Below are 16,359 nucleotides of genomic sequence, written 5' to 3' on the forward strand. Positions count from 1 at the left end.
CTCCACTGTGTTCTGTTCCTTCCAGGCAGAGGAGCCCGGATCCTGAAGTCCGAGATACTGTGTGACGTTGGTGTGTAAACACGGGAGGGGGCCAAGTGGGGACAGCAGCCAGCCCCCCAAGGAAGTAGGCCAGGACTGGATCTGGGCCCCCAGGCGAGGGGCTGACGGGATGCCTGAGTGGCGTGGCCCAGCCCAGCACTCTGGTCACGGCCACACAGGAGCACAGGCCAGGGAGTGCCAGCTGGCCTGATTTTTCAAGAGAAGCTGGAAATCTGGATTCTAGATTGAGCTACCCCAGTTTCTGTGTGTTCACTAGAATCCCTACTGTTAACGTCGTGTAAGCTAAAGAAAAGACGTCTGTGGGCTTGCCGGGGTGACCTCTGACCTCGAAGATGAGGAAGAGGGAAGTGGGCATGGGCTGGGGCCCCGTGGGTGCTGGAGTGGAGCAGGGCCGTGAGGGAGCGTGAGCAGCCGAGCAGCTGGAGAAGCTCCTGGTTGGCTACACCAGAATCCTAGGGAGGAATGGGGTCTGTGGAAGGAGAGGGGGAGCCGTGCCAGGGCCCAGCTGGCCAGCAGCCACTCCCAGCTGAACGCCTGAAGGTGATGTTAGGGTGTGTGGTCATCCTGGGCTAAAAATAGCAAGGTCACCTTGCAGCAGGGGCCCTGTTTTTGCTTGCAGGTGGAAATACAGTCTGTGTTGGATGCTGCTGTCAGTCAGGAGCCACATGGTTTATGGGGACAGGTGGATACCCGCTGCTGCCTCCAGGCTGCTAGGGGAGATCAGAACTCTGATCTCCACCTGCCGGGCACAGCGGGAGGGCCCGGCTCCCCCCGCCACCCACGCATGGGTGCCGGGTACACTGCCAGGGTTCCACAGCTCCTCAGGCCCGTCTGAGGCTCTGGGATTGTCAGAGGACATCTGCCTTCCAAGAGTGCGAGGTCACCCCCTCGCACCACCCTAGGAGGTCAGCCAAGCCTGGTCCATGCCACAGACCAGCAGGGGGACAGAGGCCCAAAGGGAGGAAAGGGCCAGCCTGGGCCCCTGCTGAGCCCGTGAGGGGGCCTTCCTCCACCACAGTGCAGCCAGGCCGCATGGCTCCCGGTGCAGGTGGACTCCCTCGGCCCTGCGGGGCCAGCCTAGCCTGTCCCAGAAACCCTCTTTGCTCAGGAAGGGTCAAGGCTGCAACTTCACTTCCTCTCCTCTCAGCTGGGGCTAGTCGTGAGAACCTTCCATGGTGCTTCGTGCACGTGTGGTTCCAGGCACCTGACTGTGTTAACTCAGGAAGTCCTTACAGAAAAGGTAGTTTGTTATCGGTGGGGCGGAGGGCCGGCCAGGATGTGCTGGGCAAGGGGTTCCAGTCTGCCTGGAAGTGAAACTCGGGGCATTGACTTCTACACCAAGGGGTGTATGGGGCAGTGCAGAACACGGGGGCGGTGGGACGGTCCCTGCCCTGGCACCTGCAGCCCCGCACCAGCTCATGGCCCAGTCCCAGCCTCCGCCTGGTGCAGGGTCTGCACAGTTCTGGGTCCCTCCGACGGACCAGGGCCGGGCACCCAGAGTCCCCAGGGAAGAGGGCCAGCCAGGAGGGGCTGGGGCAGCCACGGCTGAGCCTGTCTCTCACCCCACCCTCACCAGGAAGCCTGAGAAGGGCGTCCAGTACCTCATCGAGCGCGGCTTTGTGCCCGACACACCAGTGGGGGTCGCCCACTTCCTGCTGCAGCGCAAGGGCCTCAGCAGACAGATGATCGGCGAGTTCCTGGGCAACCGGCAGAAGCAGTTCAACCGGGACGTGCTCGAGTGAGTTCCAGGGCCGGGAGGTGTGGGGGCGGGGGTACTGACCTGTGCCGCTGGAACATGGCCCAAATCTACCCCTTAGCTCTTCCTTGCTCCTAGATGCACACAGACACCCCACGTGGTTTTGCACGTCACCCCCTACCAGGCGTACACACGTGCATCCACCCTCTGGCTCTACAGCTCACACACCAACCCTACAGGTCCCCCAACGTGCACCCTTGACTCCTCCATCCCTCTCCAGCAGGGCAGAGCCACCACCATGCTCGAGGTGGGGGGGTGGGGTTGGCGATCTGAGCTCACTCCCCCAGCCTGACTGCCAGCCATCCTGACATGCCCTTGTGCTGGGGGGTGGAGGGATGCGGTGTGAGGAGCCCAGAGGGACCCCAGTGCCTGTCTCCTCTGTGTCTCTCTCCTGCCTCTCCTGGCTGGGAGACCTAGAGGTAAGAGTCTAACAAAGGCTGGCAGCCACCACCTTCCCAGCTACTTGGAACTCTGCAGAAAATCCGTTTCCTGCTCCCTAGAAACCGCTGATAGTTTCAAGAACATGTACCCCAAATCTCTCCATTCCTCCTTGAGACTGCCCTAAGTAGAAAGGCCCCCAGTAGCTGGACCCTTGGGTTTATACTGTGTTCTGGCCCTGCGTCATCCTCAAACACATGGGTGTGGGTGTCGGGTCTAGCTTAAGCCCCTTTCACAGAGGAGGGGTCAAAGCTGTGGGATAGGACGGACTAGCGGGGCTCGGGGCCCCTGGGGGAGCATCTCCAGGCCTGTCATTGAGGGTATTTCTGACCAGGCAGCTACACACCGAGATGTAGACCAGGAGCAGAATCAAAGTGGGGTAGACAGCAAACCATTAGTAACAAGGGCAGTGCCTTGCATCGTCCAGAGAACAAAGCCAAGGGGGTGGGCAGTGAGCCTCCTGGGGCTGGGCGTCTTCGCTGTAAGGAAGAGCCCGGCCACGGCCACCTGTGTGCCTGTGTCTGCAGCCGCCCCTGGGAGGAGGCGGGCAGCTGCCTGAGGCCTCTTACAAGTGAGGAAACCCCGGGCTCAGGGAAGGGCTGGCCCGGGTGCTCCCCACCCCCACACGCGTAGACTTCTAGGCACACGTACTTACTCAGTCACACGTATACCCAGCATGTGCACAGACGCACAGGACGCAGTGAGCCACAGCCTTTGGCGGCTGCTGTAGCTAGTACCCAGCAGAATGGCGTCTGTGCCCTTCCTTGGCCAGGCGTGCCCACCTGGGCTGCCTTCTCCCCACTTGCCATTTCTTTTCTGGCCCTTAACCGGGGGTGGGGGGGGGGGGGCGGGGGACCTGCTGCTTTGTTTGTAGGGTTAGTGCCTCCTCTCCTGCCTTTTAAACCAGCCTCAGGAAGCAGTTCAGGGGGAAACAGATGAGGTCCTTAGTGGCTTGGGCCTAAGACGGTCTTGGGCCAGCCCCCCACCCCCTGCAGCCATTCCTGTGCTCCCCCCAGGCTCTCCCCAACCCCCAAGCTAGCTGCTGGTCCGTAGGATATCCGTGCATTGTTCTCCCCCATCAGAAAATAGCAGCAGCCTCAGGAAGCAGCGATCCTCACCCCCCCACACACCCCCGACCCTCAACACCAGGCGTCCAGCTCAGAGGCTAGTCAGCAAATTATACCCTGTGTGGCCCCTGCCCTCCCCCACATGCTCAGCAGCAGCCTTGAAGGATGGCTCCTCCAGAGCCATGAGCGCTCAGAGAAGGTCGGGGGCACTACTGTTTATGTCCAAACCCATCGGACCTAGCAGAGCAAGGGCCCTGGCAGCAAGGATGAGGCCCCTCACGGCCGAGGCCTCCACAGTGTCCCCAGGGGTGGCCACAACTTTGTTAAACATAGATCCACTGGACACCACAGCCTGCTGAGTGGGTCCCTGGGACAGACACCACCTCCTTTGTTCGGGGATCTGGGTCAGAGGACAGAGCGCGGCGTTCGGAAGGGCAGGGCTAGGATGAGGGGAACCAGACAAAACCCAGTTACCAGCCGATTCTGCAGGCTCTGCTCCCATTGGCAGGTTGGCAGATGAGTATGGCACAGGTCCTCCAAGAGGCACCTTGAAAGACAGCTGGCAAAACCCAGGCAGCTCTCCCCAGGCCCTTTGGCATGGGGAGATGTGCTCAGTGCACGGTCACTGCCCGACAGGCCAGCGGCCAGCCTCTGCCTCCTCCTGGAGGAGATGGGAGCACATGGCTGGCATCCCTCACAGACAGCGCGAGAAGACTCAAGCAGGGACAGGCATGCTGCACCCTGTGTGATGTCCGTGCTGCAAGCTATTTCTGCCCGGAGGAGAGACCACAGGCTTTGGTCCTCTGTAGAAAATTACTCATAGAGGGGTGCCTGGGTGGCTCAGTGGGTTAAGCCTCTGCCTTCGGCTCAGGTCATGATCTCAGGGTCCAGGGATCGAGCCTGCATCAGGCTCTCTGCTCAGCAGGGCGCCTGCTTCTCCCTCACTGCCCCCTCCTACCTCTCTGCCTACGTGTGATCTCTGTCTCTGTCAAATAAAGTAAAATCTTTAAAAAAAAAAATATTACAGAGATTTTCAGCAACATTTTCCTATAGTTTCCGGGGGTCTATATACTCTCCCAGAAGCACGGTGGGGAGGGGTCTTTGGGCTGTAATCTGAAGTGTTCCGTGATCGGAGGAAGCCAGGCAGAGGGCCCTTCTGGACAAGAAGCGGCCAGGTTCCCTGGCTCTGGGCAGCTCACGGCCTGCCCTGCATGGGCTCCCGTGGTGCTCTGCCCCCAACAGGAGGTCCAGCAGGGACTGCGCGGGCAGCAGACCCTCATGGGGCCGTGGTCTCTCGTTTCAGCTGCGTGGTGGATGAGATGGATTTCTCTGCCATGGAATTAGATGAAGCCCTCAGGAAGTTCCAGGCACACATCCGGGTCCAAGGGGAGGCTCAGAAGGTGGAGCGGCTCATCGAGGCGTTCAGGTTGGGGGCAGGGCGGGGCATGGGTGGGTGTCAGGAAGAGGAAGGTTCCGGGCTCTGAGGCCCGTTGCTCAGGGCCCAAATACCCCCTCCAGCCCTGTCCCCAAGGCAGGTGGCCCTGAACTTGCCTGGGGGATGAGGTAGTAAGTAGCCCCTTCTGTATGCCAGGTCCTGCGCTGGTTATCTCTAGAACTAGACTTTTGGACAGTCTCTGTCCCTCCAGGTCCTCACGAGCATCACCCATTCATCAGTCTGTGTCGTCACTGGCTGCCCATTCACAAAGGGCAGCCCATCTCACACAGTGACTCAGAACACAAGCTGCAGAGCCGATTGGCCTGGCTCTAACACCCACTGTGCTACTTACTTACTCTGTGACTTTGCACGGGTTGCTTAATCTTTCTGTGCCTCGTGTCCTTGCCTATAGAGTGGGGATCATAAAAAACACTTACCTTAGAGTGGAAGAACTAAACCACTTTGGGTGTGGGTGCACACTTAGCCCAGTGCCTGGCACAAGAGAGAGCCCACAGTCAAGGTCGGCTACCACCCCACACTCATTCTTCCCAGGACTGTGTGCACAGTGGCTGGGCAGGATCCCTCATGCCCGAGCAGGGTGTGGGAGACAGAGTCAGCCACTGACCCAGCCCTCAGGGCTCATCACCAGCGGTGGGGCCAACGTAGGGAATGAGGACACAGCAGGAGGACAACCCTGGGGCCCTGGGAGGGGGTCGTTCAGGTACTTCCTTCCAGGAGGACTTCTTGGAGGTGGCGGCATTAATGGAGAAGACAGGATTGAAGCCTGGGTCGTTTGAGCTCCAGTGGCTCCTGCCTTGGTCACGCCCTGGTTCCTCTTCTCCAGTCTGCCCACCTCACCCACCCCCTCCCTGAGCCAGGCTCCTCTCACCTCAGGATCCTAGATAGCAGGTCCAGCACACACCATTGCACCCCCATTCCAGGCAGGGAAGAGAGTGGACTCTGCCCTTTAACTACAGCCTTAAAGATGCCCACATCCCTTCTGCTCATATCCCACTGACCGGAACTTTTTCACCTTCTGGGCTGCTTCCAATTCCGAGGGAGATGGGAGGCTGCAGTCCTCTCCCTCAGCAGCCATCGCCAGGTAGAGGACAGATGGCTGAAGTGTAACTAGCATAAGGAGGAGCGGGTGTTACCCCCATTGACCAGATGGGCAAACCAAGTCTCCTAGCAGAGTGACCAGCCTCAGCTCCTCAGCATCGGGGCCTGAGCAGCGGCGCTGTCCTGAGGCGGGGCAGACCCGCGTCCAGCCCTGACTGAGGAGGTCCTGATCTTGCTCCTTCTTCCGGACCCCAGCCAGCGGTACTGTATCTGCAACCCCGGGGTGGTTCGGCAGTTCCGGAACCCAGACACCATTTTCATCCTGGCGTTTGCCATCATCCTGCTCAACACAGACATGTACAGTCCCAACGTCAAACCTGAGCGAAAGATGAAGCTGGAGGACTTCGTTAAGAACCTTCGAGGTGAGCTGCCCTGGGCCCTGGGCTCCGGCATACAGCTGTCCCTCCAACGCCCTCTGAGTGCAGGCCCAGCTAGGCACAACGTAGAGCCAGGGGCGGGGGACTAGGTACCACGTACCCCGTCTTTGCCACAGACACCCAGGGTGAGCCTTGGTTCCACAAACACAGCACAAATGACCCTGAAGAGGGCTGACTGCTGTAACAGTGACATACATGGTGGGAGCACAGACTGGGTCTCGTGGTGCCACAAACCTCACTTGTGAAGAAAGTGACATTTTCAGCCTGTTCCGGAAGGATGCACAGGGGTTTGACAGGTAGAGGTGCTGGGACGGAGGGGCCAGGCCTAAGAAACCTCGACCCAGCACGGGAGGGCCCACTATGGTCCCCAGAGGCCAGATCAGGGAATGTGAAGGAGCAAAGTCGGGAGCCCTGGTGCTGGGTATCCTGGGCAGGCGAGGGCCAGGCAGAGGGGCTGGCACACGCTGTCCCCATCACTGCTGTGCCCCTCTTTCCTACGCTTGGTGTTCCTCATGAAACGGACCTGCCTCAGTGTGTGTGTGTGTGTGTGTGTGTGTGTGTGTGTGTGTGTGTGTTTTAGAGGAACTTTCCAACATCACTATAAACAGGAAGCCCGTATCCTTCACTGCACTTAGGCAGTCACTATAAAAATGAACTCAGTGGACAAGAGCACCAGAGCTGCTTCTGGCCAGGCCCCAAGGCTAAGTTGCTAAAGTGGGTAGGGGGAAGGGAGGCCTTCCTGGTATCATTGTGGAGGAGGAAAGGCATCGAAAAGGGGACAGCTGTCTCCCAGGGGGCACCGTGTTAGCTGATAGCATGTCCTCATGTGCCTGGAGTCCCTGGAAGGAAGAGGAGGGTCTGTGTCCCTCTCCTGGGGAAACAGCAGCTGCAGCAGGCCGAGGTCCCCTCAGAAAGCATGTCAGGTACACGGACACATGTATATGTGTATAGATAGACACACCACAAGCACATACATTTTTTAAGAGAGGAAGAGGGAGGTAGGAGCAGAGGAAGAGAGAGAGAATCTTAGCCAGGCTCCGTGCCCAGCGTGGAACCTGACAGGGGCTCAGTCTCACAACCCTGAGATCATGACCTGAGCCAAAATCAAGAGTCAGTCAGTCATTTAACGGACTGAGCCTCCCAGGAGCCCCTGAGGGTGTCGTGGGTTGTTTTTTTGTTTGTTTGTTTGTTTGTTTTAAAGATTTTATGTATTCACTTGACAGAGAGAGATCACAAGTAGGCAGATAGGCAGGCAGAAAGAGGAGAAAGCAGGCTCTCTGCCAAGCAGAGAGCCCGATGCGGGCCTTGATCCCAGGACCCTGAGATCATGACCTGAGCTGAAGGCAGAGGCTTAACCCACCGAGCCACCCAGGCGCCCGGGTGTCATGTTTTTAAGAAAGGAAAAAGCTGGTTTAAATCAAGTCCAACTTTGTGAGCTTGTTGAGCCATTTAAATGTACTTTTCTTGTCCTTTTTTTTTCCTGCAAAGCCCCCCCTGCTCTGTCACCCCCTCTCCTGGGACAGGAGGGCCCTCCTGGGATTTGAACTGTCCTCGCGCGCCCCCTGGTGGTGGGCACCCCTGCAACACTCTGGCTAAGGGGACGCCCACCCAGAGCTGACGGGTCTGCCCCTTTTTCCCAGCTGGGGCGTCAGGGAAGCCCAGGGGCCGGTCCGTTCAGACCACCCAGGCTATGGCCATTCCCTGCACTGAGCACTCAGGGTCTGTGGCCCTCTGCTAGGTCTAGGGGGATCCCTGGGCCCCAAGGAGTTCAGGTCTTAGCTAGAGTTTCTAGGAAGCTAAGGAGTCTGGGAACTTACTTAATGTCAAGTCAGCCCCAGAGCGCACGAGCTCGACCAGCAGATGCTTTGATGAGGCAGCGATGTGCGCTCCTACATCGGCCCTAGACCTCACTCCTCGCAGTTCTGAGCCTGAGTCTTGTCTTCACAGAGTCCCACGTGGCCCCAGGACGCAGGATACAGGCTGTTCGCTATATGCTGTTGGCAAGCCCAGGGGGGTTTAAGGGTCTCATGACTGGACTGTGACTTTTTTTTCTGCCTGGAAACCTCACCCACATAATTGGGACCCCCTCCCTGTATGGGGAACAACAAGGGGAGCCAGAAATGATTAGCCCAGAGGAAAGAAGGCCAGGGGAGAGATGGGGTTCCTGGGTCAGATACTGCCAGACAGCCGCCCTCATATCAGTGGCTTTGCGGTGTATATCCGCCCTTGCGCCTGACCATCCCCAGCAGTCTTGGGGGTTGTGGTTGGTGGGGGGGGGAGGGGCGTTATCATCTCCCTGCTCAGCAGATCAAGCTGCTGGTTCTATCTTCTAAGCCCAGGCCATTCCCACCAAATCCCATCTTTTCCAGCCAGGAACTCGGGAGTGTTCTGTTGCATCTTCCTTATGTTCCAGAAGGGTAACCGAGGCAGAGAGAGGGGGCATCTGCCCAAGATCACACAGCAGGTGCATGTCAGAGGGGGCAGGACTCTGGTCTCTCCAAGCCCACCTGGTACACTGCACTGGGCAGACATCCAGCTTTTTCTTTGTAGAGGAAGCCTTCCCCCGCCCCAGCATACACTGGACACATTTGTTCTCTGGAATTGCTCACCCCAGGTCACCCAGTAGGTCCAGCAGCAGGAGCACTTCTGGGGATTGGAAGATGGGTGGGGGAGGAGAAGCTCACCGGCATGGAAGCCAGACAAGCAATGCTTTTATTTTATTGATATTTATTTTTAAATTCTGTAGCTTGATTTTTTGAATGGGTATTATCCTCACATAGATAGAAAAAAAAAGCAAACAGAAAGTAAAGCAGTCTAGCATTCACATTCCTTGGTATTTACCCAAAGGAGTTGAGAACGTGTGTCCACACAAAATCCTGCACATGGATATTTACAGCAGCTTTATTCACAGCTGCCAAGACTTGGAGGCAACCAAGATGTTCTCTGGTAGGTGAACGGATAGATAACCTGTGGTTCATCCAGACAATGGAATATCATTCAGTGCTAAAAAGAAATGAGCTGGGGTGCCTGGGTGGTTCAGTGGGTTAAGCCTCTGCCTTCAGCTCAGGTCATGATGTCAGGGTCCTGGGATTGAACCCCGCATCGGGCTCTCTGCTCAGCAGGGAGCCTGCTTCCCCCTCTCTCTCTGCCTGCCTCTCTGTCTACTTGTGATCTCTCTCTCTGTCAAATAAATACATCTTTAAAAATAAAAAAAAAATTAAAAAGAAATAGAAAGAAATGAGCTATGCAGCCATGAGAACACCTGGAGGAACCTTAAAGGCCTATTACTGAGGGACAGAAACCAGTCTGAAAAGGCCCCATACCATAGGATTTCAGCTATGTGACATTCCAGAAAAGGCAAAACTATGGAGATGTAAAAGATCCGTGGCTGGGAGGGCAGGAGTTATAGGGAAATCCCTGTGCTTTCCCCTCAATTTTGCTGTGAACTTAACTGCTCTAAAAATCAGTTCTAGAGACACAGGGGTGGCTCAGTCGGTTAAGTGTCTCCTTTGGCTTAGGTCATGACCCCAGGCTCCTGGGATATGCGGCTCCCTGCTCAGCAGGAAGCCTGCTTCTCCCTCTGCCCCTCCCCTTGCTTATACGAGTACTCTGTCTCTCTGACTAATAAATAAAATCTTTTAAAAACACACACAAAACAAAAAACAGTTCTAAAAAAACAGTCTGTAAAAAAAAAAAAAAAGGTAGGAAAGGTCTGTGGCGGAGCCCCTCCCATCCCTCCCTGTGCACCCACGTTATTCAGTCCCTGATGTACTGCCCGCAGCTTCCCTGCTCACACACGTACCAACATGCCCGACTGGTTTCACCCTCGTCCCTTTGGCACCTTGCTTTTCTCATTTAACAAATCTCAGAGAACGTTTCCACATTGGTTCCCTATGGCCTTGCTCATTTTCCTGGCAGGTGTGTGATATTCCATTGCCCTCCTGTGCTGTGATGGCTTAACTGGTCTCCTGTGAATGGGTAAATGGGTGAATTCCAGTCTTCCACTATTTGGAAACCATGCTCCAATGAGTCACCTTGTCTGTGGAGCCTGTCCCCCGGGATAAATTCCCCCAAATGCAATCAGTGGCCCAGAGGCTTTTGAGTTTATAACTGTGATAGCCAGTGGCTAGTGGTCCAGGGCAGGGGCGGAACCAGGCCCCCGTCCCACCTGCAGTGTGTGAGGCCCTTTCCCACAGCTTCATCAACAGTGCCCAATACCAAACCCCCGGATCTTCGCCAGCCTGCAGTCTGAGGACTGGTGTGGGTTTGGGTTTCTCTCCTGAGTGGGGCTGTTCTCCTCACAGCAGTTTTTCAGGGTTTAGCAGAAAGAGTACATGCCTGTTGTCAGAACAACTCCGGTTCAAGGCCAGGCCTCCAGCTTCTGTGCCATGTGACATGGGATGACAGCTAGCAGCAGGTGCACGGAATTTGCACTTTCTGGGAAATACCAAGGCTGCTCTGGCCTCCTCACAAGATCTCTGGGAAGCCACCAGTGGTCTCGGTGGCCCACTTGAAACAGGACCCCCAGCTCAGGGACTCGGTCATGTGGCTTGTCAGGAACTTGGGAACCAAGCAGGAACTTGAGCCCAGGCCTGTTACCAAGCTGATATTCATAAAGCCTTGGAGCCTGGCTGTGCTGGCTTGGTCCTGGTGGAAGGATTCTGAGACACTTTGTAATGGACTGAAGATGTTCGAGGGTGTGGGTCCAGAGAGCCTTTAGTTCTGCTGAGGACTGGGAAAAGGGATCACTCTTCTGATTGGGTTTAGAAACTGGTAAATGAGGGGTGAGCCTGGGGCCCGAAGCAGAGGGGTGCCCCGCCACCTAGGCCCCGGCCCTCGCTGACACCTGGCGGCTGCTCTCCCACCCAGGTGTGGACGATGGTGAGGACATTCCCCGGGAGATGCTGATCGGGATCTACGAGCGCATTCGCAAGCGGGAGTTGAAGACCAATGAGGACCATGTGTCCCAGGTGCAGAAGGTGGAGAAGCTCATCGTGGGGAAGAAGCCGGTATGTGGTGACCCAGTGTCCCTGGCTCCCCCACTCCCACCCACCCCCGCTTCATGTGACCCCTGGCCCACCTCACTGGCTGCGGCTTTGGACAGCGGCCCTGATGCCATTTGGAACCCAGCGCCTTAGGGGGAATAACTGCATGTGTAGGGTGGCTCCTGCTATTGGGAGTAACAGCCATTGGTTCTGGATTCTGTTTAAAAAAGAGCCTGCGGCTCTTAAGAAACCAACAGCCAGAGTTGTGCAGTGGTCCCTTGGTGGCCCAGGAATGCCTTCGTTGCTGCCTTAGGGTTCTGGCAGCGAGAAGGTCTCCCCAGCTACTGTGTGGGGCATGTCTGGACAGAGGACAGAGGATGTGGGAGCCACAGGAGGGGTGCTGACCTACTTGGATGTCGTCCTGTTAGCTCTCTCCGGGCCCAGGTGCATTTCTTCAATCATTGGTGTCTTTTTTTCTTTGTTTCATGTTTCCTGCTTAGATTGGATCCCTGCATCACGGGCTTGGCTGTGTGAGTATCCTTTTGCTTTTATATTCTGGCTGATAGCGCGCCGTAGGGTTGGGCCCCGTGTCCTTTGTTCAGATCACTGCAATCTCCTGGCTCCCGGATCCACAATTCTAACTTTTTGAATTAATTTCTGGAGCGATGAGAAATTTGATTTGCATAATGATCCCAGCCTCGAATCTTTGCAGGCCCAGAGACTGCGGGCCCAGGGGGAGGGTTGGGCCAGCAGGCCAGAGCACATAGTCTCCTTCCCTCTCCTGCAGGCAGAGCTCTAAAGCCAAGGCTTATCCCCAGACCCAGAGGCACTGTGCCTGAAACAGACGACCCTTACCACCCCACCCATGCTCTGACCCCTGATACTCCACTGCCATGGCCTGGAGCAAGTGTGCCTGCTCACCCCAGGAGCACCTGGAGATACACCAGCCTGGCAGGCACATGGCACATGCCTTACATGTCTGTCTCTCCCTCTCAGCAGGCAGCCCCGGGCTGCGGGAGTCAGTATCACAAAACTGTCCTCTCTCCGCTCTTGCCAGCTAACCCCCAGAGAGGGCCCACTGGATACTGACCAACCCTCACCCACCTCGCCAGCCCCACCTCCCACCATCCTCTCCCCTTCACACTTTTGCTCTGAGCAGGGCCACTCCCTGAGCACACCAGCCTGGGCCATGTGTTCCCTCCCTGTTTGAGGACTGGGGAAAGGGATCCCTGTCCTGACTGGGTTTAGAAACTGGTAAACGAGGGGTGAGATGAGCTCGGGCATCCCTGCCCCAGGGCACCTGTTGGCAGAGTGGACCCTCCTTGCCTGCAATGACAATACCCAGCACATCCCAGCCCTTTTCTAACTTACTGCCTCTTTCGTGAGCTGGGGGACCCTCAGAGCCGTGACTGGGCCTCCCAGACGGCTTGTCACCACAGCCCTTAGACACCATACAAGTTGCCCCTGGCCTTGAGAGTACCCTGGGCTTCAGCAGGGCGGGGATGCACATGAACCCATGCTAGCCATGTTCAGAGCAGAGGCCCAGGCCAGGCCCCACAGAGCTCTGGCAGCTGGCTCAGGATTCGGGACAGGGCTTTTCAGGCATCAGAACCATGAGGATTCTCTAGAAGGGGCCCAGAAGCTGCTCCTGGCTCTGTGACTTCCCAGCTGTGTGGCTGAGGCAAGCTGCCCAACCTCTCTGTGCCTCAGTTTTCCCCTCTAGAGTAGACACTCTCTGGAGAACACTTTACAGAGACTTCCGGGCTTATGTCTGTGACAGGCACTTTTTGGGGACTCAGGGATGGTGAGTTTCTCACTGGGGGGAGGAGGGGACTGCGACATGAGCGTGATGCTTTAAGAAGTCTGGGACCTGCCTGAAGGAAAGGAAAGGAGGTATCACTAGAAGCAGGGGCGCTTTCCACAGCCCTTCAGGAGAGCTCCTGAGGAAGAGTGGGGGAGAATTGCTAGGAGGCCAAACGTGTCTGTTCTGTTATGCATGGTTGGTGGGAGAGGGCATTTTCAGATGCCAGGCGCACAGGCTGGGTTTCAAGTGTGCTGCCCGGGTTCCTGCCGAGGGGCAGGGGGCTGACGGCAGGGCTCCCCTCCCCACACAGGTGCTCTCTCTGCCCCATCGGAGGCTGGTCTGCTACTGCCGGCTCTTTGAGGTTCCAGACCCAAATAAGCCTCAGAAACTCGGACTGCACCAGCGAGAAATCTTCCTGTTTAACGACCTCCTGGTGGTATGTGGTTCCCCACAGTGGGCCATGGCTGGGAGCGCGACTCAGGGCACCCTTGACCTGCAGCTGTGGTCTCCGTGTGGCCGCATCTCTGGAAGAGGCACACTCGGGGGTGGGGAGTGGGTGGCAGGGATGGAGTTAGCCCCACGGTCTTTGGGTTCACAGAGGCAGAGTCTAACTCATGGCTCTGCCAATGAACACAGGGCTTCGTTGGCTTCTGAAAAAGCCCAGAGGAGTCTCTGGGCCTTCAGCCCCAACTATTCGCAGAGGCTCAAACTGTGTCAGCAGGACTCCTTGTCGGGCTGTCTCTCAGCTGTGCAGGCTTCCTCCTCAGGCAGCTTCTGTCCAAGAAGGGAGTGTCAGCCTTGGTAGCTGCAGGCTTTATCCTGCCCCGCCCCTGGGGCCTCCTTGGCATCCCTGGCCACCAGTGGGATTCTCTTCATAAGAGTCCAAGCCAAGGTCTCATTGCTTCCCGGGCCCATGCCCGAGCCACTCCCGGGTTCCAGGCAGGGGCAGTGCTGTCTCACTGGCTAAGCCTGGGTCACTGCCCAGCCCCAGGACCACCGGATTAAACGTAGCAGAGAGGAGATTCCCCAAAGGGAAACTGAGGCACTCCTGCCTGGAAAAAAGGTGGCATGGGTGCTAGCCACTGGGGATAAAGATGCCCCTGCAGGTAGCAGGGCGAACCTTTGGGTCTCTGTCTCTCCCATGCCACAGGTTTCTCGCTAGAGGCCCTTGCCCCATATCCCTACCTGCCTGAGACCCAGCTGGTCTTCTCTGATAACCGAGGTTAGAATCCAGACCTGTGGGTTTCAGATCCTTTGTTAAGAGTCCCTGACCTCAAGCAAGTTCCTTCAGACTTCTTTTTTTTTTAAAGATTTTATTTATTTTTACAGAGAGAGATCACAAGTAGGCAGAGAAGCAGGCAGATAGAGAGAGGAGGAAGCAGGCTCCCTGGGCAGAGAGCCCGATGCGGGGCTCGATCCCAGGACCCTGGGATCATGACCTGAGCCGAAGGCAGAGGCTTTAACCCTCTGAGCCACTCAGGCGCCCCTCCTTCAGACTTCTGAGCCTCCGTTTTCTCCCCCAAAATTAATCTTGCAGACAGAGCGCTCAGGAGGGGTCCTGGGCCTAAGCATCTGGCCTGGCACCTTTAGGGTCTTGGGGGATGCCGTGCCTGTCACCTCTGTGCTAGCCTGACGGGCGTCATTCCCAGCCAGCATGACACCTGGGACTTGTAGCAACAGAAGCCAGCACTCATGTCAGGATATGCACGAGTGCGCAGCCCTTTCCTGCCCCAGAGGCTGCCCTGACCGCTGAATCGCCGAAGGGGTTCTGACATTAGGCCCACTTCGAATCCCGAGCTCCCAGAGCTGCGCCTGGGCAGGTGATGGGACTTAGCCTCTGTCTCCGGCTCTTCGCAGGTTACCAAGATCTTCCAGAAAAAGAAGAATTCCGTGACCTACAGCTTCCGACAGTCCTTCTCCCTGTACGGCATGCAGGTCTTGCTCTTCGAGAACCAGTGTAAGTATGTGCGGGGAGGGGAGGCCTGCCACGGCCAGGCCACGAGCATGTGGCCTGGAGTGCTCGTCCACGTGTGGCCACAGCACTGTGGGGCGGGAGACGGCATCACAGCTCTCACCCTGTCATCAGGAAGCACAGTGCTCCCCAGTGATCTCCCCTTCTGCCTGGTTCCCCGAGGACAGAACCCCAGGGTAGCTCTCCTGCGCATGCTCTCAGGCCTGTGTCACCTGCGGAGAGCAGCATATAGGCCAGGGGTCTGATAAGCAACTGTAACAGGGAAGAATTTAGTGACATTGTACACGATGGTTATCACATTTACTTTTCCTGTTCTTTCTGCTTACGGCTGGTGAGATTTCTTAATTTAGAGCAGAGTGCATTTACATCAATAAAATGTTGCAGGGAACACCTCAAGTTAAACAGCATAGGTGATATGCCAGCGTAAGTGAACAAATAGATTGAGGTCATGCCTGAGAGGAGGTAGAGGAGAAGATCTCAGCCCTGGGTGGAGAGCCTGGGAGCCAGCGCTGCTCTTGCCCTTAGCGGGTCTGTGGCCCGGCTCATGTAACCTCTCTGGGCTCCATTCCCTTTGTCTATGAAATGGGCTGATAGCTCATAGATTTAGCTGAGTACATGCACATGAAGTACTGAGAACAGCTCCTGAAACGGGATTTATGCTTAGCTGCTGTTGGAAAGTCTCCTCTGGGTATGAGTGGTCTGTGGGGCCTAGGGAGTTTGGCGGGGAGCTGACACTCCTGACTTCTTCTTTTGATCTCGTCCTTCTCCATTACTCAAGCCCTTCCCTCTTCCTCTCTCCCTCTTCATCCCGTCCTTGTTGGAGGTCCCTGAACTGCAGGCTGAGCCAGGCCTCCTGAGATGGGGGGTAGGGGCTGGGTCCTGCTGCCTGCACCTGTGGAGTGTCGTGGTATCTCCAGCATCAGGGAAGCCCTCATCCTCTCGGACAGGTCACCAAGCTACCATCTATCTGATCAGCTGTCCATCTGCAGGTTGAGAAAGTTCCAGGGACTTGTGGCTGGGCCATCCCAAACCCTGGGGCCTAAGGGCTTGCATTTGGGGCTCTTTACCCCTTCTCTGTCCTAAATGGAACTGGCACCCACTGTGCCCCCGAAGAGCCCAGGACGCTGACCATACCATCTCCCTACCTCCTGCTCTGCCATATCCCAGGCCAGGAACCCTGCCTTGCCCCGGTTTCCACCAAGCAGCCCCAGGAAGGATCCCACATCCTGAGGAGCAGGCCCCTGCTTGGAAGGAATGGCAGTGGCCATGATGCTCACAGCAGTGGCCCCACCAGACTGAATCCTCAGGCAGAAGCTGCCCCATGATCATTTTTAGATTCCCAGGGC

The 16,359-nt window shown here is 56.8% G+C and overlaps 1 protein-coding gene across 6 annotated transcripts in view; it reads left to right on the top strand.

The window, feature by feature from the left end:
• Positions 1-16,359, top strand: part of IQSEC1 (IQ motif and Sec7 domain ArfGEF 1) — a 369,892-nt gene that overhangs the window by 342,237 nt on the left and 11,296 nt on the right. For all 6 annotated transcript variants that reach the window (XM_032842816.1, XM_032842819.1, XM_032842817.1 and 3 more), the window contains 7 exons: positions 1,637-1,798; positions 4,625-4,747; positions 6,071-6,237; positions 11,122-11,261; positions 11,738-11,767; positions 13,352-13,477; positions 14,899-14,998. In XM_032842816.1, the coding sequence (XP_032698707.1) occupies positions 1,637-1,798; positions 4,625-4,747; positions 6,071-6,237; positions 11,122-11,261; positions 11,738-11,767; positions 13,352-13,477; positions 14,899-14,998 (848 nt within the window). The remainder of the gene's footprint in view (positions 1-1,636; positions 1,799-4,624; positions 4,748-6,070; positions 6,238-11,121; positions 11,262-11,737; positions 11,768-13,351; positions 13,478-14,898; positions 14,999-16,359) is intronic.

This window comes from Lontra canadensis, unplaced genomic scaffold (genome assembly GCF_010015895.1).
Source record: "Lontra canadensis isolate GAN:19392208 unplaced genomic scaffold, GSC_riverotter_1.0 scaffold133, whole genome shotgun sequence".
NCBI lineage: Eukaryota > Metazoa > Chordata > Mammalia > Carnivora > Mustelidae > Lontra > Lontra canadensis.